The sequence below is a fragment of the Spermophilus citellus genome, assembly GCF_964194105.1.
Source record: "Spermophilus citellus genome assembly, chromosome: 3".
NCBI lineage: Eukaryota > Metazoa > Chordata > Mammalia > Rodentia > Sciuridae > Spermophilus > Spermophilus citellus.
In genome coordinates this window covers 192,975,155-192,996,652 of record NC_138184.1, presented here as the reverse complement: position 1 = coordinate 192,996,652, position 21,498 = coordinate 192,975,155, and the positions used below count along the sequence as shown (strand labels likewise).

General features: G+C 34.5%; 2 protein-coding genes across 3 annotated transcripts in view; one reads left to right on the top strand and one right to left on the bottom strand.

Annotated features, from left to right (window-relative positions):
• The window catches only part of THSD7A (thrombospondin type 1 domain containing 7A), a 394,233-nt gene that overhangs the window by 27,919 nt on the left and 344,816 nt on the right, over positions 1-21,498 (bottom strand). The window contains exons 14-18 of the mRNA XM_081283672.1: positions 15,807-15,985; positions 11,119-11,252; positions 6,875-7,028; positions 4,145-4,289; positions 2,680-2,795 (exon numbers count right to left, since the gene is read on the bottom strand). Of these exons, the coding sequence (XP_081139798.1) occupies positions 2,680-2,795; positions 4,145-4,289; positions 6,875-7,028; positions 11,119-11,252; positions 15,807-15,985 (728 nt within the window). The remainder of the gene's footprint in view (positions 1-2,679; positions 2,796-4,144; positions 4,290-6,874; positions 7,029-11,118; positions 11,253-15,806; positions 15,986-21,498) is intronic.
• Positions 1-21,498, top strand: part of PHF14 (PHD finger protein 14) — a 604,994-nt gene that overhangs the window by 406,415 nt on the left and 177,081 nt on the right. The gene's annotated exons all lie outside the window — the stretch shown is intronic.

The following is a 21,498-nucleotide window of genomic DNA, read 5'->3' as shown; positions in this document are numbered from 1 at the left end:
GTTACTTATCATTTCCAAATTCTACTTTAAAAATATAAAGTAGAAACTTCAAGTTCATCTCCTGTATATTTCAACCTTTAAAAAGTCTAAAGTCAAAAGTAGAATTGAAATAGGAAAATTTAAGTTTGGTAGGAGAATAACAATTTTTTAATTGGTAATTCTTGAAATTTTTCAAGATCTTTTTTATTTCTGCATGAAAGAGAAGTTTCTATTTTTTTACTTTAAAGAGTCAAAGAAGATAGCAAAAGAAAATTTTCTGAAACATGCTATATTTCAGTCTAGCTCTTAACCCTAAGTTATACACTGAGAAAGGATTAGATCCATGCTTGGTGTACAACTCCCCTTGGTAGGCACTTTTATTATATTTTACACTAAAAATAGCTGATAGAGCCGAGTGTCTGGGATGAAAACTTTTACTATATTTCCTAGTTTAAGCTTCAGAAAGTCACTGGTGGTGTATCCCTACATGAACCTAGGAGAGTTTTGTCCAATTCATTCCACCATCTTTATTATTCCTATTCCTTTCCCTTTCCTTTTACCCTTTGTCTCATCCACTGAACTTCTATTCCCCTCCCCTCTTGTGTATTATTGCATATCAGAAAGAACATTTAACCTTTGGTGTTTTGGGACAGGCTTATTTCACTTAGTATGATAATCTCCAGATGCATCCATTTACCGGCAAAAGTCATAAAGTCATTCTTTTTTATGGCTGAGTATTGTGTCTTTTTATTCTCTTCTTTAACTACGTAGCTACCTACATTCTATCAATCATCTATCCATCTGTCTATGTAAACATATAAGCCTAAGTAAATTGAAATAAACCTATCCAGGGTTCAAAGAATAGGAAATGAGAAACTGGTTACTAGGTATAAGATGAGTAAATATCTCACATACACACACATAAATGCTAGGTGTGTTTAACCCTAATTTTCCTCTTTGTTGGGCAGTAATAACACCTTTCTCTGTGGCCATTAGAGAAGCAGTAAGCATTACCCACTGAATGTAGGGTTTGCACATGAATTAGTAGGTAGGCAATCTGCCCATTGTTCACACAAATGGCCCAGTTTTTCTTGGAGACTACTCCATCCAACAGGGATGAATAAAATGGGATGTAAGCTGTTAAACCTAATTCCCACAGAGAGGAGCAGTGAAGACAGTGTTTGGCGGAATGTTAGGATTTTAAATCCCTAATTGTCACTTCAGCATTCACATATGATATTTTCACTTAATCTTGTCTCTAAAATAATTAGTTGTTTCATAGATTTTTACTCGTATTTCACTTTAGAAAACAAGGATCCTATTTATACCTCTATCCTTTAGTCAGATGAAATAGTTTAAAATTGGTCTTGTGAGATTTGGGTTCAGTTTTCAAAAATCTGTCAGAGCTATTCATTTTATATTACATTCTGATCCAGGAGAGCATCTCTGGGTACATTTGCAAATCAGGCCATATTAATCAACTAGAGGTAGAATGCAGAGAGCTCTCCAGCCATTATCTAACTATAATAATCTTCATTCACAACAATGTTCTTTTTATAATGTTTATGATGCTTCTACATTATTAGTATCAAAACTGAAATGATTTCAATTTGAAATTCAGATTGTTTGAATCTAAGGTATGAATAGCCCAAGTTATGTTGTAAGAGTATGTGAAAAAATGTTTATTATCTAAACAGCTTGGTGTTTCAGCACATTTGAGAGTTCTGCTTCATGGGCAGAGATGTAAGTAAGTTAAGGTAGGTGCACATGATAAAGAAATTAAATGGATTCAAGTATTTCTATCCATTTTTTCCCCTTGGGAATTGGAACAACTTACTATGGATTTATAATAAAGTGCAGACAGAATTCTGTGGTGAGCCAGTCTGCTGAGCTCTTAATTGAGGTTACAAGCTCCTCTTATCTCAGATCTACTGAGGCTCCTGCTGGTTTTGTCTTGAGCTTGACCCATAGGACCTCAGAGGCAGAGGAGTCAAACTTGTTAGAAATGTGATTGCTTTTTTGGTGTGGAAATTGGAAAAAAAAATATTACAACAGGACTATGAGAGTTCAACAACTGTTTTTTCCTCACATTTCAGAATGTTATCCCTAGCAATGATGACATTATTTTCCATCAATTAGAGAACCTATAGTTAAAATTCTCTGTACCTGAAAGACGGTAATAGCAGACCCCATTTCTTTGTTTGAATTTCAAACTCACTTATCCAGATCTGAGAACTTGGACTCTAATACCCAGCTGGGTATTAGATCCTAATATCAAAATCTGCTGCCAAACCACATGGGATCAATGTTTAACAACAGAGAGAATAAATGATGGATCTTGGCAGGTGTCCCAGGCAGTACACAAAATTCACATCAAATTACAAAGATGATGAGTAGTCTGATTAAGATTAATTGCCTTTATTCACCTTGATTACTTATTGTTTCCCAAGCATTTCTTTCAGAATAGGCTAATTAGCATACCTTTGGGCTCCAAACAGAACAAAACCCAGGAAATTATATGTGAAAATCACTAGTGTTGGATACTGTCTCTTTTAAAGAGGATACTAAACAGCTTGTGAATAGTACAGATAAACATCTGTTGGCAATGAGCTGCCTGGAGCACAGGACACTAGGCTCAAAATGAATTGAAATTATCAGGGAGAAATTTACTTGCAAAGATCAAACACAGTATCCACCCACCTCTTCGCAATATTTCAGGTCAACTGACTTGCCATCACTTCGAACACAATCCAACATCCTTGTTTTAATGCCATTTCCACAAACTGCCTTCTCACTCAGATGACACGTACTCCAGTCTGAAAGGAAAGGAGCCCATCAGAACAGAAGGCTATGCATGAAACAGATTTCAAATGAAACTCTGATGACCTGAATCCCATACTTAATTCACAACTGCCTCCTAAGCTCCACAATCAATCATGCCACATGCAGAGCATATGGGTCCCAGCTTTGCACATATCAGGAGTCAAATGGAATTGCTGGGGTTGCACATTGCTGTGGGGATTATTCTTCAAGGCAGATGTCTACTTGACAATCTTGATAGCTAGCCGTTTGGTTTGATGTTGTAAAAATGCCTTTGGCCTACTGATCAATGTCACTTAAAAATGTTTTTTTTTTCCCCTAATACAAATAACATTTAAAATTTTAGCATTATTTCTATTTTAGCAACATTATAATTTTAATGGATTGTACTTTGTATAGGTATATTCATATAAAACACTATGCATTTCACTTGTTGTCCATACTTAGAATAATTTAAAATATAAACTTATTTATTTAAAAAAATCATTTGGGGCATATGTGTTTAATTCTCTCATTTTATAATTAATTGAAAATAAATTCTGTCACTTTTTTCCCCCCAGGCTAGCATGGTATGTATGTCCCTGAGAACTTTGATTGTCTTTGTGTTATAAAGGAAATTGAAAATGAAAATCAAAAGAAACAAAGAGCCAATATGACAGCTACGTGTTATGGTAAGATTTCTTGAGGATTTCAGTGTGGAAATTATCCAGGAAAAATTCCAAAATTAGCTTTGATGTTGTTCCAAATCATATGAACCAATGAAATATTTTCTTCATATATGTGTCTTGATGATATTAAATGAATTTGAGGGAAAATGAAATTTATAATGCCTATTTTTCTGAAAAATATTCATCTATTTCTCTACTTTTGACAATGCTAATTTATATTCTTTGGCCAGGTTAAGACTGATGACATTTTTATATAAAACTAATTATGTTTATAAATGATCCACATACCCCAAGAATTGTTGCTGCAGTTAATTATAGCAATTAAACATCTTTTGCAAAAGAAACACATCTTTTAATGCATCTGATATCTGTGCTAAAAATATTTCTTTTAATTACACCTTCCCACAGTGGGAGGATGTATTAAATAAGATGGCTTAGAATATTCACAACCTACTTTATGGGCCAAGGTCTATGTGATATTTTTATTCTCTATATCTTAATGTCTACTAAAAAATAAAACAGATACATCTTTCTGTCATTTAACAACTAATTATTTCTGGGAGATAAGTTGACATCCGAGAGGCACACAGATGGACATGATCTACACTGACTGGCTTGCCTCTGAGTTGGCAGAGGGATTTGGCCTTTTGTTCCGTGGTGAGGTGGCTACCCCGTACCTGTTACATTATAATCATAGTGGTAGCAGTTCTTGTTCAGGTTGCAGGGTTCCTTCTCCACAGTATTTGGGCAGGATCTTCCTTCATCAGCAGGTTGTCTGATGGGATCTGCTGACCTTTGGCGGAAGCTGCTTTGATTGCAAGGCTTACAAAGAACAACAGGACTCCTCAGAATGGTGAACTCTCAGGCACAGGACAGATAGCATATTAGGGAGCACACTGGGGCATGAGAACATTTGGGACACTGGCTAACTTGAACAAATCAGTTAATCTCATTATGCTTCAGTTTTCCATGTAAAAATGAAAGTTTTGGTTGTGTTTCTGAAGTTCCATCTAGCTGTAAGATGCTTAAGATTCTATGTGTCAAATACTGATAACATATTCCAAACACATGAATATGCTCACATTTATTAATACAGAATGCTAATATCATACACACACATAAATTTCTGTACACACACACACACACATACTTCTTGAAGAAATACTTTAAGGACAACTTTATCTAGAAATCATTGGCTTTTGTTTTCCTAACGCATGCATATGCATGCACACAAATGCAATTTAGCTTCTATAAAGACTGGCTTGCAATTCTATGGACCGATACAGTCTTCTGAAAACATTTGATTTCTAAGAATAAGAAGTCGCTAAGGACAAGTTTCCTTGGATTTCTTTAGGCCAAAATGAATTGCTTTCTCCTCCTCTGCTCCCATTGTATTTGGCAGCACCACTATTTGTATAAAATGTGTGTGTGTGTCCTGTGTACATTAAGAAATCTTCATCTTATTTACCTATGCATTCTCTATACCTAACATAGTTTGTCAGAGACGGCAATGGTTAATCAGTGTTTGCTTAACATAGGCCTACATGATGGAACAAGATACATTAAAAATATAAAACCCAAGAAACACAGCTATTCAACTAGTTGAATTTTATTCTCATTTCAAACATCTATTGGCATAATCTCAGGAACATAACATGTTTTGCTAACTCTCTTTTACATATGGTCACTTGGTCACTTAAAATAGAAACCAAATGGACATAGTTAACAGTTTAAGTGTTCCTGCGGTTAGAATCTCTGTTAATGAGTTTAAGAAGCAGTCAAGGTTCAACATTCCCTATTTTGTAAAATGGAATCTTTTTTCAGTAAGATCTGTGGCAATAAGAATCTTACAATTATAGACACAGTGACACTGTAGCAGGTAATCCAGGTATTTGGCATAACTTCATATCTAATGCTATAGAATTGTTATGATTTGGATGTGTGGTGTCCATGTGCAGTGTCCAAGTTCTACATGTGAGACAATGTAAGAAGGTTCAGAGGAGAAATGATTGGGTTGTGAGAGTCTTAACCCAATCAGTGAATTAATTCTCTGATAGGGATTAACTGAGTGGTAACTGAAGTGGTAGGGTGTGGCTGGAGGATGTAGGAATTAGGGGCATGGCTTAGAGGTATATATTTGTATCTGGCAAGTGGAGACCTCTCTCTCTTCTTCTTGGTCATCATGTGAGCTGCTTCCCTCCACTACACTCTTCCGCCATGATGTACTGCCTCACTTTGAGCCCAAAGGAATGGAACCAGCCTTTTATAGGCTAAGACCTCTGAAATTGTGAGCCCTAAAATAAACTTTTCCTCCTCTATAATTGTGCTGGTTGGGTCTTTTATTCATAGCAGCAAAATTGCTAACTAAAGCAAGAATTAAAGGGGAAATTAATTTGTGTACTTTTGTAAAAAAGAGTTGATTCTTGATTGTACTTTAACTGTACTGAAGTCAACTGTTTGCTGCTGCTGTATAAGTTGGTTATCCATCAGCATCTTGAATAATCTTAACACTGAGATGGAAAATCAATTTCTCTTTGGAAAACATGCACTAATAATTTTCTATATTACTGTATTTCAATAAATTAATTCCACATTGATGTAAGAAGGTTCAGAGGAGAAATGATTGGGTTGTGAGAGTCACAAAACCTTTCCCTTGCTTTTGATGCTAGTTTTGAATGATACAGCTATACAGAGGTACCCAAGGATAAGCCAGGTTTCCTATCTAAGTAGCCAATGCTGTTTAAAATGACTCCCCTCCTGGAGTACCATGGTAGAGCCCCTATGGCTATTGAAACCCAGGAGCTTGTGTGATTTGGAACTCTCAGCTGGCTTTCCAAACACAAAGAGACACAGACTCAGTGTGTGGAAGAGACTCATTGATATGTAGCTTTCTTCTTTCTACTCAGTTTCTTACCAGGATCTTTTGCTTTTTAGTGTTAAAACTGCTGTAATACTCCAATTATGTGAACAATTATTCCTATGATTTAAATAAAATGGACTGGGCAAAAAGCAAAAAATGGCAGTAAACTGACACCATTAAAATACCTTTCTAAGAGCTTCATTCTTTTCCCCTTTTACTAACAGGCATCATTATCACCATCTTATCTTTTAACAGGCTATGTATTTGTAAGCAAACTGAAAGCATGGAGTGCTGAGAGAGAAAGTTGGGTCTAGAAGGAGCAGGGGCTTGCAAGAGGTGGAGCTGTTTTAGTGAAAGAGGAAGTACTGCTGACCTTTTATAGCACAGTTATACAGTGAAGTGGCCAAGAAAACACACCTTGCTTTGGTAAACATGGCACACAATTTTTTTTTACGCTGTCATTATTATTGTTTTCTTAATATTTTTAAAGCTCTAGTGTTAAGGGATTAAACAAATTCTATTTTAATAATATAATGGATCATCTTACCAAAGCACAACGGGTCCATGGACCCCATTCAGATATTACACAGTCCTCAGGGCAAGGTAATTTGCACTCTCTGGAACCCAGAGGCATCTCTTCTGGGTCACAGAGGTAATCCTCCACGTGTTCAGAAGGGCCATCTGCTGTATTCTGCATGCATCTAGAAGAAAATGTATAAGTGAAGAAACCAGTGCAATTAGATAATGGCTAACCCAGGGGACAGATGGGATTCCTGAAGACATCATCATGGGGCAGGAAGTTTTGTATCTAATGAGTCACATTCTCCAAAACTGAAGACTTAAGAGAATCTCTGCCACCCCAAATGTTGTAGTACTTCTGCATAATTAAAAAATATACGGAAGAAGTTACAATTTTGGTATATCAATAAAAATAATGGATTCTATAGAGAAGGTAGAACTCATTCTATATGCAGGACTAGGCATGTGGCAAATCTATACAAGAGGTTTCATGATGTGTTTTCAAAGATAACTAGAGGCATTTATCAATTTGTTTTGTCATTCTAAAAGTAATTTTAGCCTCCCATCTGCTGCTAACCTGAAAAGAAAGCCAGAAGAGAAAGGACAATTATAATTGTAAAAGCACAAATTCCCTAAATCTGGTTATTTGGATCTTCCTGTGTCTTGATATATTTTTAAATTGTTAGTTTTCTTTTTAACAAAACAAATTCAAATCTTTTATTCCATTTTATTCTACTGCAAGCATTCATGTAGGGTTCTTTACTCTTGGGAATGTGTCTTCATTTTTACATAGTTAATAATCTCTCTGTCCATTTTATTAATGGAAGGGAAAAACGTTCTCTCTCATCTATAACTTGGAAAAGGTCAACCAAATTAATGGGTTTGGAAAAAGAACTGCATCAGAGGAGACGAAAAGGAAGACTTGAGCTCTTAAGCCTCTCAGTCCACTGCAATGTGTTAAGCTGTCCATTGAGTTACATCACAAATTATACCTTGAATCCAAACTTTTCCTAGGGATTTACAACCAGTAGGAACATTGCATCTTCACAAATCTGCTTTGCAGAATCACTTTTAGATAGACTGCTGCCAAATTTAAGAGAAATGTCCTTTCGTTCTGGGGTTTATTCAAGGACTGTAAAACTGTCATTGGTCATGTCTTAACCGAGTTTGTATCCTAAAAAATATCCATAAAACACCAACTTCTGCAATTTTTTTGCATACTGAATAAAAATATAAAAGCATATGAAAACATGTATAGGTAGATATTTGTATGATTTCATTATTGGAAAAAATCAAATTATACATCCCTTTGGAAGAATTTTAGTTTCCTATGAAAAAGTTTTCCTTTAATATCATTTCTAAAGTGTTTGGAGAGGTTACAGGCAGACAAGGCATTTCTATGCTCAAAAGCTGTATTCAAACTAAGAAAAGATCACAAATTCATTGTAGGTACTGACACAACGCACAAGGATTAACTTGTAAAATTACCTATTGATCCATAGCTAAGAACAGATGTCCAATACTCCATTTAGTAGTCATATACATAAAACTTCATTTTCAAAGATTTTTCTTCTCCTTTATTTTTTTATTACATAAAATATATTCATTTTAGGAAAATCAGAATAATAAAAATTCTCATAATTCCATCACAGATTATCACTTTTAACAGAATTTATGTATCGATCAATGGACTATTATTTTAAACATATATTTCATTCCACAAAATGGGAGCAAACTTTCCCTACTATTTGTTTGTATCACTTAAGAAAAGTCAATACATTATGAACATCTTATGTCATAAAATATTTTTCTCAGATATATTTTAATGACTAAATTTGAATTCCATTGCTTGAATGTTCCAAAATTGCTAAAACACCCTTGTTGTTTGCACTCAAACTATATAAAGGTTTTATTTTGTTTTATTTGGTAACAACAATTTTTTAATCACCCTAGAATACAAAATAAATATTTGAATCAAGTTTTGAGTGTTGAAGGCAGGCATTTTGAATTCATCCATTTTCTTCAAATACTTAGCCTTACTTTCTAAGTGAGAGTAACATTGTGAGAATAGTGAACTGTATTAGAAATCCATAATGTGGGACCAAGGGATTGAAATGAAAGGAGGGGCCAGAGGCTCACAACAGTAAAGGTAACAAAATCTGTTTGGTTTGCTTGCTTATTTATTTATTCATTTTTTAATTGTCATCATGTCCTGGAAAATCTAAAAAAATTGTCATTGAAAGACTACCCCTTCCTACAAAGCAAACCATTTCTACCACCCATTCTTGATAAGCCACTCAATCCTAAAAGAGGAATACTGAGACTAGATACAGTTAAACCTGCTCCTTTATAGACTCCACTATCCTGAAATGTCACCCATGTTTGCAGTTAAGCAGGATACTGTGACCTTAATTAACAGAGGATCAAGTTAGGGAGGTGTACTACTCAATCAGTAACAAATAGGAACATTATTACACAATCAGAGATTACAGTCAATACTGACCTCCTTCCCTATTTGCATCAGAGATGTTTACTCAAAAAACAAATTGATCTGAAAAGTTACTTTCTTTCAAGAGTATCTGGAAATGTTGAGAATATATGTTGCAACACAAAGAGAGGTGAAGCATATACAGGTAGTTTAGGGAAAAAAAAAAACTAGCAGTTCTTCTGTAATTGAATATATTTTGTTTGTTTTACTAACAAATAACCAATTGGATCAAATTCTTAAGGATGCTCGAAAACTTGATCCCAATATTTGTTCTGTATTATAGGGTGATATAAATTGATTTTATTTATAAAAAATAAAACATATATAGTCTAAATGCCAACAAAAGTGTTTTAGCAATTGTGGCACATTCAAGCAATAGAATTCAAATGTAGTCATTAAAATATTTTAAAATTTTGAGATAAAATTTTAAATATGGAAATATAATGATAGAAAACAGAATCCTCTTATTTCCTTATCTATTAATTACCTCTCTACCCCTTCTCCATCTCCAGTTAACCTTTATTAAATTCCTCAGAGAAATATAAATTGAGATTTCAGATGTGCTTTTGAAAATAAAATAGAAAATTATTTACTAGAAACCAAGTTACATATTGGTTTATATGTGAAAGTTTTATGATATATATGTTCATCTGTTCTACTTTCCCACTGAAACAGATTAAGAAACATCAATCAAATTCATGAAAAGTTAAATTATAGGTAAGAATGAACTTCATAACATATATTGCCAGGTTCTGGATTTGTTTTTTAAATTTGTCTTTACTGTGTTTCTCTGAGCAGGGTTAGAAGAAAGATATATAAAGAGAGTGACAGAAGACTTGAGTTTGAATTCAAACTCTGTCTCTTCACTAGATGGATGTTAGTTACTTAGAACTTTGGAATCTAATCTATAAAATGGAGATGATAAAACCTCACACACTTGTTCCCTAAGATTCTAGAACCTTTAACCATCATATGACAGATGCTGTATGGAAGAGTTAATGAATATCAAATGTGTGTTAGATATCAGGGTATTCATATTCTTATGAATATGACAGTCCTCAGAGAACCCCTTAGAGTTCAATAAATACAGTAGACATGTAAATGGATCTTTTCAACATAGGGTTATGTGGGGTGCTATAGAATAGAATGACATTGCCCAGTGGAACTTTCTATGATGACAGGCATATTCTATATATGTACATCAAACAGATAAGCACAAGAGACTGTTGAGTACTTGAAATATGGCTAGTGTGAATGAGGAAATGCATTTGAAACTTTATTTAATTTTCATTAGTTTAAATTGAAATTGAAATAGATACTAGTGGTCACCCTACTGGACAGCATGGCTAAAGAAGAGCAAATGAGAGGCAATACAAGCCAGGACTTGCAGGAAGATGCTCCCTAGATGACTTCAGAGTATTCAAAATAGCTAGTTTCATAGAAAAGAGCAATAATTTAAAACAGATTATTTTTAAAAATGTGCTTAGAAATCTATTTAGGAGAATAGTTATTTGGGCTGAAAGTCTGCATTAGTTCAGCTTGCTTTCAATGTGCTTCTCCTCAAGTGTATCTCAATGTAAAATGATTTTTAAGTCAGAAAACGAGAACATAATGAACTGCTGCTTGAAGCAGATACTCTTGAAGTTTTCCATGAACACAGACTCACTAAGAACAAAAGACAATTTTATCCAGGTACTGGGGAGGTGTGAGTACTCATTGTAGGCACATGTGAGATTGGGAGATGGCTTAGTCTGGCTTCTCTATGCAATCAAGTTCAGCCTTACCTCACTTTTCGGGTTTGCACACCCTCTCCACAGTTATCCCGCATATTCACAAAGGTCACCTTGCAGACGCTCCATGGTTCTGTGACCCATATATACTGGTTGCAGTCACTGTGGCATGGGACAACCTCGTACACCTAAAATACACATGGTTCTCAGTTGACCTCAGGGAATCCAAGAAGGGTGAGCAGGAGAATCATCTCAGCAGTGCTATCATTATTTCATTGGTAAGCAACTTCCATTCCTCCCTCTTATTGTTCATTATTTGGAAATAGAAACAGAGGGAGTTCCATGAGCATTCTGGAAAAGGGAAGGGCTGGCTGTGTTGCATTGCTGTTCTTCCATTGCATGGTCAGTATATATCTGACTCACTGGACCAGATTCGATATGTATTTTCCTGTACTGACCCCTCCTCCACTGTATTGTAATTTTCTGGAACATTTGTTTTGTTCACAATTTTATGTGTCTTTAATACTTAGCTCAGCCTGCTTATATGTTAGGCACTCAATGAGATTTGTCAAATAAAATGAATGGATGAAAAGAGTATATAAATATCTGTTTTCCAAATATATATATATATATATATATATATATATATATATATATATATATGCTTGTTTTTCAGATAAATACATACAATAATGAGAGTTACACTTTTTTTTGTTTTTCATACAGACAGCTAAATTAAAAGATAGATAACATAAAATAAAGCCATCTTAAGGCTAATCTTCAACCTTTTAGAATTTGGAAGCAAGGTCTATAATTGGGATCATATTATACACAGCTAGAGCCCAAAGCAGTGAGGGAACAAAGAAAATTACCCATGCTCTGGTTCCATGAAGACATTCAGCCCCATGGGTCGGGGGGGTGATGTTTGGTTTCAGGAATTTTTCTACAATGAACCAATTATATAGTACTCTCAATGAGAGAAATAACTAAAGAACATATATGGACTATAATCCATTGCCACCAAGCTGATACAACCAGTAAGGAAAAACCTTTTAAAATATTTTCATAATCTGTGACAGTTCATTATGTCCTATTTTACACACACACACACACACACACACACACACACACACACACATAAACTTCAGATAAATGTTTTATGAACCTAATTCTAGAAAACATTGATTTAAGTAGCCTTTTGGTATTCTGTTTTTGTGCAAATTTTATTGCATTAAAAACTCACTTAAAAGTGAGTGAAGTGAATCTATCCTAAATAGGGATGGAAAATATGCATTGTTGGAATAAAACTAGTCACTTCCACAAGTCACCACATTCATATCTGGGTGCATATTAAAACAGGACTAATATTAAACACTGCAACTCCTGGGGAAGGGGAAAGTTAAAGGGGACCTGCTTTTCTTCTTAACCCTTTGATGGCTTTCATTTTTTTCTTTTGTTTTGGTACCAGAGATTGAACTCAGGGGCACTTGATGACTAAGCCACATCCCAGCCCTATTTTGTATTTTATTTAGCTACAGGGTCTCACTGAGTTGCTTAGCACCTCACTTTTGCTGAGGCTGGCTTTGAATTCACCATCTTCCTGCCTCAGCCTCCCCAGCTGCTAGGATTACAGTGCACCACGGAACCTGGCAATGGCTTTCATTTTAATGTCCTTCTTTGAAGTGAATAGAAATCAGTGCAGAGTAACCTCTAACCACCCATGTTTGGCCCACCTCCACCTTGTCCCTCTCTGAGATGCACAAGAACATTAGTAAGAGGTATCACTGCTATGTCAAAGTGAGGTGAAGCTTGTTCCTAATTCCCCTCAGGCCCTGACAATAAAATGAGGAAACACAGGTAGCTATGCTAGGAAATATAAAAGGAATAGGTATGGGAAAAATTAATGAAAAACATGATATTTCCTTCTGGTAAAACATAAAAGACAATGGCAGGAAAAGAAATCAGGAATTTTTAAAAAGTACTTTGTTATGAACCAAGAAGTTTAACTTACCTGTGCCTAGAAGCAACATTCAACAGGAATGAAGAAAAGGGAGAGAAACAAAGTAAAAATATCAGTATATCATGAAAGGAACTCATGGTCTAAATTTCAAGTATGATTGCTTATATATAAAAGCTTATTTTTTTTGGTAAAGGATTAGAACATTTTTTTCTTAGGTTATAAAAGAGAAAAACCAACCACTCATTATTGCTGAAAAGTAAGGTGTGCAAATGAGTCTTGCAGACACACAGCCAAGGAAAGGATTAGATGATCAGGATGAAGAAATCTCAGAAAGCAAAGTCAACCTCAACACACATATCACAGGGAGTTGACATGTTATTGAAAATACCTTGTGATCCAGCTTATAAATGGACTAATATCTGCATATTGATCTATCTATAGACCCATCTATTCATTGATCTGTCTTAATCAATAATCCATCTATCTTTCAGGAAATGAAGATTTGAAGATTTTGCTCCTCAACTGGAGAATGGTACCCTAGAGACCATTTTATTTCTTTGTCTTTTTTTTTTTTAGGTTGTTTTCTTTTTTAGCTCTCAGAGACCATTTTTTAAAAACTTTTTTAAAAAAAGTTGTTGATAGACCTTTATTTTATTTATTTATATGTGGTGCTGAAAACCATACCCAGTACCTCACACATGCCAGGCAAGTGCACTACTGCTGAGACACAGCCCCAGCCCTCAGAGACCATTTTTAAGTCAATGGATTGCCTTTTATTTTATTTAGTAATGTATAAATCTAGTAAAAGAATCTATAGTATATACAGTTTCTAATATTAATAAAAGCTTTGCATATTCTTTACTTTCCCTAAATATCTTATTAATGCATGTATACCTAGAAGTTTCTATTTTTTATGTAGAACATCTGTGCTCAAAGTCACATGTTCAAAAATCTATTATTTCTTGTTTTAGCTTTGATTTTTTTTTCTGTTAATCTTGATATGCCTCCAGTAAGCTGAGAACAAGTACACAAATGTCCTATTAAATTCTGTGTCAGATTACATCAGAGATGAAAAGTCACAGCAAAAGGATTTCAGGCTAAAATACTTTTCATAGCAAAGACAACATTGCATGAGGCCTTGAATCTTTGGAAATTTATTATTAAAGAAAATGTTGAGGGGAACAAACTTACTTTAATTGAAGATCTGACTAGCTGCACATACACATACAAGCTCTCTAATGTGAAATGTATACAAATATGTGCAGAATTTCTTTATTAGACCATGGATGATAATTTATTAAAATTAAGATTTACTATTGAAAAGTCAAATTTTCACAACTTGTAAGGAAACATTCTTTTATATTATAAACATTTCAGTTTAATTATTCCATTTCATATCTATATAATTAGAGTCATGGAATTCAGTTTTCTTCTTTGGAAATATTTTCTAGCTACTGAGAAATACAAAATGTCCAATGACAGGGAAGCTCAACTACCAGTAGGTGGCAGCAGTGGAGTATTTAATCCCCCCTCGAGAATATAAGGAATATATTCAGCAACTTGGGAAAAACCAGGATGCTTTGAGAATACTTTTTGTGGAATTGAATTTTCCACGATCTTTATCTTTATTTATTTATTCAAAAGGTTTTTTTTTCAGTTTTCTCTTCAGTGTGATTCTATTGTTATGAACAAATTTAGATTAATTTAGAAAGAAAAGTGTGTATACTGCTGAGCTATAGGTTTGGAAAATAAAATTAGGTAGTCTATGTCTGTATGAAACATTTCCACATATCTAAGGACTTGATTAATTTTGTTGTGACTTAAATTCAAATACACATCAGCGCATACTATATGAAATTCATTCTTTCTTAATTCACATGTACATAAAACATAATAATTATAGGATACATTAATTTACATTAAATTAGTAACAACTCCCCAATTAGCCTGTTTACTTTTTATTTCCAATAGAGTATAGATAATAAATATTGATAGGAGATAACTCAGTGTGCATCCAAATGCTAATAAAACTCAAAAAATTTTTAATTGGATACTAATGAGATTGATAGTGTATTCACAGTGACTTATATATTTTGGTACTGGGGATTGAACTCAGGGGCACTAGACCACTGAGCCACATCCCCAGTCCTATTTTGTATTTTATTTAGTGACAGGGTCTCACTGAATTGCTTAGCACCTCACTTTTGCTAAGACTGGTTTTGAACTCATGATTCTCCTGCCTCAGCCTCATGAGCTGCTGGGATTACAGGCACGTGCATCTTCACATTTTTTTCCCTCAACTTATTTTATGTCAAACAAATTGAAGTGGATTAACAGCATAGTTTTCCTAATTTTAGACCTACACCTATATATTTTCTTCAATTTTAACTTAATCAGTTGTAATCGCGATGTGTTTTTTGAGAATCTAGGAAGACTGTAAGGATGGCACAATATTATCATACGAGTTAGGTATAATTAGGTATAATTTTATGACAGTTCAAATACCTTGACATCATTTCAAAGATAGGTATTACTTCTGTCTGCTGAATTTTATCCATATCTGTACACTTACAGGGAACTGAGTCCCAGAGAATTCAAAGATAACATATCTAACTTGGGATTCTATCAAGGTATGGGTAATTGACTTAGGCATTCTGAAGATTAAATGGATCAGTCTTCTTATTCAGGAGCTACTATCAACTGTTGTCCATTTTGGAGAAATGACAGATCATTCATTGTGAATCTAAAACATATCTCAACAGTCTTGATGATAGGAAAATACCTGGTTGACATGGTCCAGTTTGGGGCAAGGTCTTCCTCCATTATATGGTTTTTCACGCAGCCATTTAGAACGAACCTTCACACCACTGCCACAAGACTTACTGCAGCGGGACCAGTTGGACCACTCGCTGAGCTTGCAGTCTGAGGGGCAGGGGATGATGCAGGCTTCTTCAATGTATCCTGAGTGGAGAAAAATGAGATAAAGACCATCTCCTCCACTTGCCACTCTCCCATGACTACCCACGGTTCTAGCTCATTTAGAAGGTCCAAGATTGATTTGACAGCAGCATGCAAATGCAGGGATGTTTCCATTGTTAGGGGCTCAATTAAATCCTGCAGGAAAATGACACATACATGGAGCGACTCTGTTCAAATAACAGCTGAGCAGATGCCATATGATCTGCTTAGGATTTGTGCTCACCATATTTCAACATTTCTGACTTTCTGACAGCTTTCTTGTTTAATTGACAATAACCTGTCTGCTGCCACATCACTCTCAGGCTGCCAGAATGGTACATTAAAAGAAAATAGCCCATAAAACAGTTTTCTATAAAACCCTATCTGTTAATGTCACACAAGGTCAGTTTTTGAGTCCATGCAACATTCTTCCTCAAGAAGAAGAGCCAGCCCCTCTCAATCAATATCTGAAAAGGACCATTTAACTTAGCACCTTATGTTTCCTTTTCTTTGAAAATAAAATCGGAAGAAAAATGAAGGATGTTAAATAAATAATGCCTCATATTTTTACAGTGCTGTCAATTTCAAAGCACCTTCACATCTCATATCCTTTTGGTTCTTTCGAAAAAAAATCTGAGAAATGTATTGGGCATGTATATGGATATTTAGTGACCAGAAAATAAAACAACTGCAGATAGATAACTGACAGGTTCAAGGTCACAGAGTAAGAGATGGGAAAGGTTTTCTGGGGTCTAGTCCAATACTCATTCCATCAAATCACACAGTCAGTTCAATTAATAGTCTACAGATTTGTTTTGGGAAATGGGAATATTTTTCTTGAACAATCCTTCACTACCAACTTGGCATGTCACAATATCAAATCATTACTATTGCTCTCAAGGCAAATATATAGAAAAAACAAAATTCCTCTGGTTAAGAACCAAGTTCCTTATTGTCCCTCCTCCTCCATAATTCTGACGATGGAGACAGGTCACTCCTGGCACAAGTCGGTCTTATCAATTTACATCAATAGCAGGGATTTGGTTTTGAAAACAATTATAAAATAAATAATTTATACTAGAGAACTCTGCATAGCTTTAATTTTTTTGAGATAAAATTCATTTACCACAAAAATAAGCTCATGTTTTGGATTTTAGTATATGTACCTAGTTGGATAATCATTACCACCATCTAATTTTAGAACATTTTTTCTCACCCAAAAAGAAACAGTGTACTTATTGGCAGTTAATTCCTATTTCCCCTTTCCTTGTCCCATACTGATCTCTAATCTACTTTCTGTCTATATGAAATTTTCTATTCTGGACATTTCATATAATGAAATCAAACCAAACAGTGTATGTTCTTTTGTGATTGGCTTCTTTCACCTAGTTTAATTTTCTTCAAAGTTCATCTTTGTTGTAGGATTTATTAAAGATTCATTCTTTTTATGATTGAATACTATCCCATTGTATGGATACACCATATTTTGTTTGTCTATTCATCAGCTGATGGAAATTTGTTTCTACATTTCTCTATTAAGAATAATGCTATGAAAATTTGTGTACAAAGTTTACAGGGACAAGTTTCTATTTCCCCGAGAGTGAAATTGCTCAGTAATATTGCAATTCTATACAGTCTTTAATTTTTTTTTGTATCCGGAATTGAACTCAGGGGCACTCAACCACTGAGCCACATCCTCAGCCTTGTATTGTATTTTATTTAGACAGAGAGTTTCACTCAATTGTTTAGTGCCTGGCTTTTGCTGAGGCTGGCTTTGAACTCTTGATCCTCCTGCCTCAGCTTCCCGAGCCACTGGGATTACAGGCATGTGCCACTGTGCCCAGCTTAGTACTTAATTTTTAAAGTACTAAGTTTCCTAAAGTAACTTTAGTTTCCTAAAGTTACTGCACCAATTTACATTCTACCAGCAATATGTAAGTGTTCCAAACCTTGTCAAACTTACTGTCTAATTTTAATTTTATATTCAGTTATGGGGTTTAAACCCAGGACCCTGTGCATGCTAGGCAAGCACTCTACCACAGAGATAAGTGTGTGTGTGTGGGGGGGGCGTGGGGAGGCTGGGGTTGTGGCTCAGTGGTAGAGCACTTGCCTAGCATGTGTGAGACACTGGGTTCAATTCTCAGCACCACATAAAAAAATAAATAAAGATATTGTGTTCATCTATAGCCAAAAATATTTTTAGAAAGTGTGTGTGTGTGTGTGTGTGTGTGTGTGTGTGTTTGGTGCTGGGGATGGAACCCATGGCCTTGCACATGTTGGGTGAGCACTCTACCACTGATCTACATCTTCAGCCACAAGAACAAATGATTTAAATGCTAATGAAGACCAATTTAATTTTGCTTTCTTTCTTTGTATTTTGGTATCACTTCTATGAAACCATTACCTAATCTAAGGTCATAAAGTTTTACACTTCCGAAGTGACAACTTTATAATTTTAGCCTTAATTCAGGTATATACCATTTTGAGTTAATTTTGTATATGATAATGATAAAGGACAAATTTATTCTTCTGTATGTGGTTATTGACAATGTCTATAACCATGACATGACACAGTCTCAGTCTATCAGGTTATTGAATTATCTTGGTCCCATTTGCTCAAAATTTATCCTTTTCTATTGAATTGCTTTAGCATCCTGGCTGGAAATTGACTTTAGATATAAGGCTTTATTTTTAGGCTCTATATTTCATTCAATTTATCTCTGTCTCTGTTCTCATGCCAGCACCATATTGTCTTTACTGTAACTTTTTGCTAAGTTTTGAAACAGGAAGTATGAGTCTATTTTATTCTTTGTCAAAATAGTTTTGGTTATTTGAAACTCTAATATTTTCATGTGCATTTTAGAATCAGCTTGTAAATTTCTGCAAGGAAATACAACTAGGATTTTAATAGCAATTGTTTCAAATCCGTTAATCAACTTGTGAGCATTATTGTCTTAACAATCCACGTACATGAAATTTCTTTCTATTCATTTGGTTTTCTTTAATTTCTTTCAATGAGTTTTTTTTGTAGTTTTGTAGTATAAACTCTTAAATTTATTTCATTAAGTTAATTCCTAAGTATTTTATTCTTTTTATTCTAAATAGAGTTAAAAAGCAAGCAAAAAGTATGCATTTCTTTAACTGTAGGAAAATCAGACTACTTTTAAACAAAATGCCAAATTTAATCTATAAGCTTTTGAGCAACTTGTCCTGGATTTAAATTGTTCTTAAAATGCTAGACAACTGTTACAATTTTCCTAATTCTGCCTAACTATAAATTACTTAGGAAACTTCAAAAGTATAGGCTTCTACCACCCCCAGACATTCAGATATAGTTCATCTAGGATAGGATCTGATTTAATTGAATTTTTTTTTGTCAAGCTAGTTGCAGATTCACATGTAATTGAAACACTAATAAGACAAAAGTTCTTTGTAGATGTTTTCCCAATTACCTCAATGGTAACTAGAGTATAGTTTCAACTAAGATATTGACAATGATACAGTCCATTAAGCCTTTCCTGGGTTCACCAGTTTCACCTGTACTCATTTGAGTATGTGGGAGTGTGTAGGACTGAAGTTAGGGAATACTCTTGTAAGACACAGGGAGAGCAAATAAAATCTGGAAGAGAAATAGATTTGTGGCATATCTTTATATTATCTCCCATATTTTGTTAATGATATACATCATCTATTTTAACTTTTATTATAGTCCCTATAACCAAAAGAGCATCTCTCATTGGTATAAAGTTCACTGGGCATGTCATGAAACTTATGATCCAACAACGTCCATTGTGTTCATTTCCGATCACTACCTTTGTTTTTTAGGAGGGCAACTGATATCCTGACTTCTCACAATGTAGAATAGTTTTACTTTTTAAATTTATGTAAACAGAACCACAGAGTGCATACCCATTTGTGCTAGCCTTCTTTCACTCTTCTTTGTGATGCGAGAGTCATCCATGTTGTTGCGCTTTCGAGGATCATGTATTCTATTGTGTGAAAATGCTATGGTGTATTTATTCATTCTATTATTGGTGAGTATTTAGGCGGTTTTAGCTAAGGGGCTATTGTTTATAGTGATGCTATGAACATTCTGGAACACAACTTTTGGTAAACATAAGAATGCATTTTTTTTCTGAGTATTCTTAGGAGAGGAACTAATGTGTCAGAGGGTATATATATTAATCATCTTATTGTAAGAAAGTATTAAATATTTTTAATGGGATCACAAATTTGGTATGGAAATCTGATTGTAATGAAGGAGTTTTTTAAGAGGGGATTAGTCCCAAATAATCTCCTGAGGGTAGACATGCCTGTTGGGTTTTATCAGCTGTGAAATACTGAAGACAGAAAGAAGATGCCAATGTTGAGTTTTGAATATACTTCTGATATTGAAGAAGGCTATGAAGGATTGGTAGTGATCTAGAGGAGAGTCCAACAAAGAATTGAAGGAATACTTTACAATAATGTTCACTAAAATCTTAAGAATCATAGGTATTTTTCAATACCTAACAAAAGGAAGATCAGTAGAGGCAGAGGATCAGGGGAAGGGAGCAGGGGAGGGAAGAGAGTAGTGCAGGGGAGGGAAGAGAGTAGTACTGGGGATGGAGGAGAAAACTATGTCATATACACTTATAAACATGTTAAAATGAATCCCAATAGCTCTAATGCACTAAAAAAGGATCATACTTTGACTTTAGTTGTGTTTTGAGATTGCAAAATAAATCTCCACTCCCAAATATTTTTAGTTGAAATTTATTTCAAGTACTATTTCCTTTATTCTACACCAGAGCCAGTAAAAAATTTCTTTAAAATAGTATGAGATGCTTAAAAAACAATTCCTGATTGGGCCAGTAAAATTTGTCTTAATTTTAATAGCTAAATAAGTGGAATCAAACTGTAAAAATGTCTAAAGTCATTGCCGAATCAATGAGATTCTGTGATCATTATAATTTTAAGATATTTGTAAATATACAATGAATTTCAGAAAAAAATCACAATCATGCTCAGTGCACTGGCACATGCCTGTAATTCCAGTTACTGGGGAGTCTGAGGCAGGAGGATCACAAGTTCAAGGCCAGCCTCAGCAACTTAGCAAGATCCTGTCTCATAATGAAAAGAAAAAAGAGCTGTAGATCAGTGGTAGAGCACCAATAGGTTCAATCTCCAACACTGAAAAAAAATAGCAATCATTTAAAAAATATTATCAGTAGATTTGGCAAAAGAATATTAGTAGTTAATGATAATAAGTTATTAAAATATTTCTAGAAGAATCCCATTTTTCTACATTTAAAACTCTAAAACGACTGCCAAAAGTAAATCTCCAATCTTTTATTATTCAATAATTATAACTGAAAAGCGAATCACAAGATCTTTCATACCACTACTCAGAGAGCAAGAGTTCTTTCTTTCCATTTTGTCGCTCATCTATGATGGCATTAGAGAGATTTAGCAAGTATGACTTCACATTGTTTTACCAAGGAGGAAGGTATAAAACTTTATGTCTGGTTTTCCAA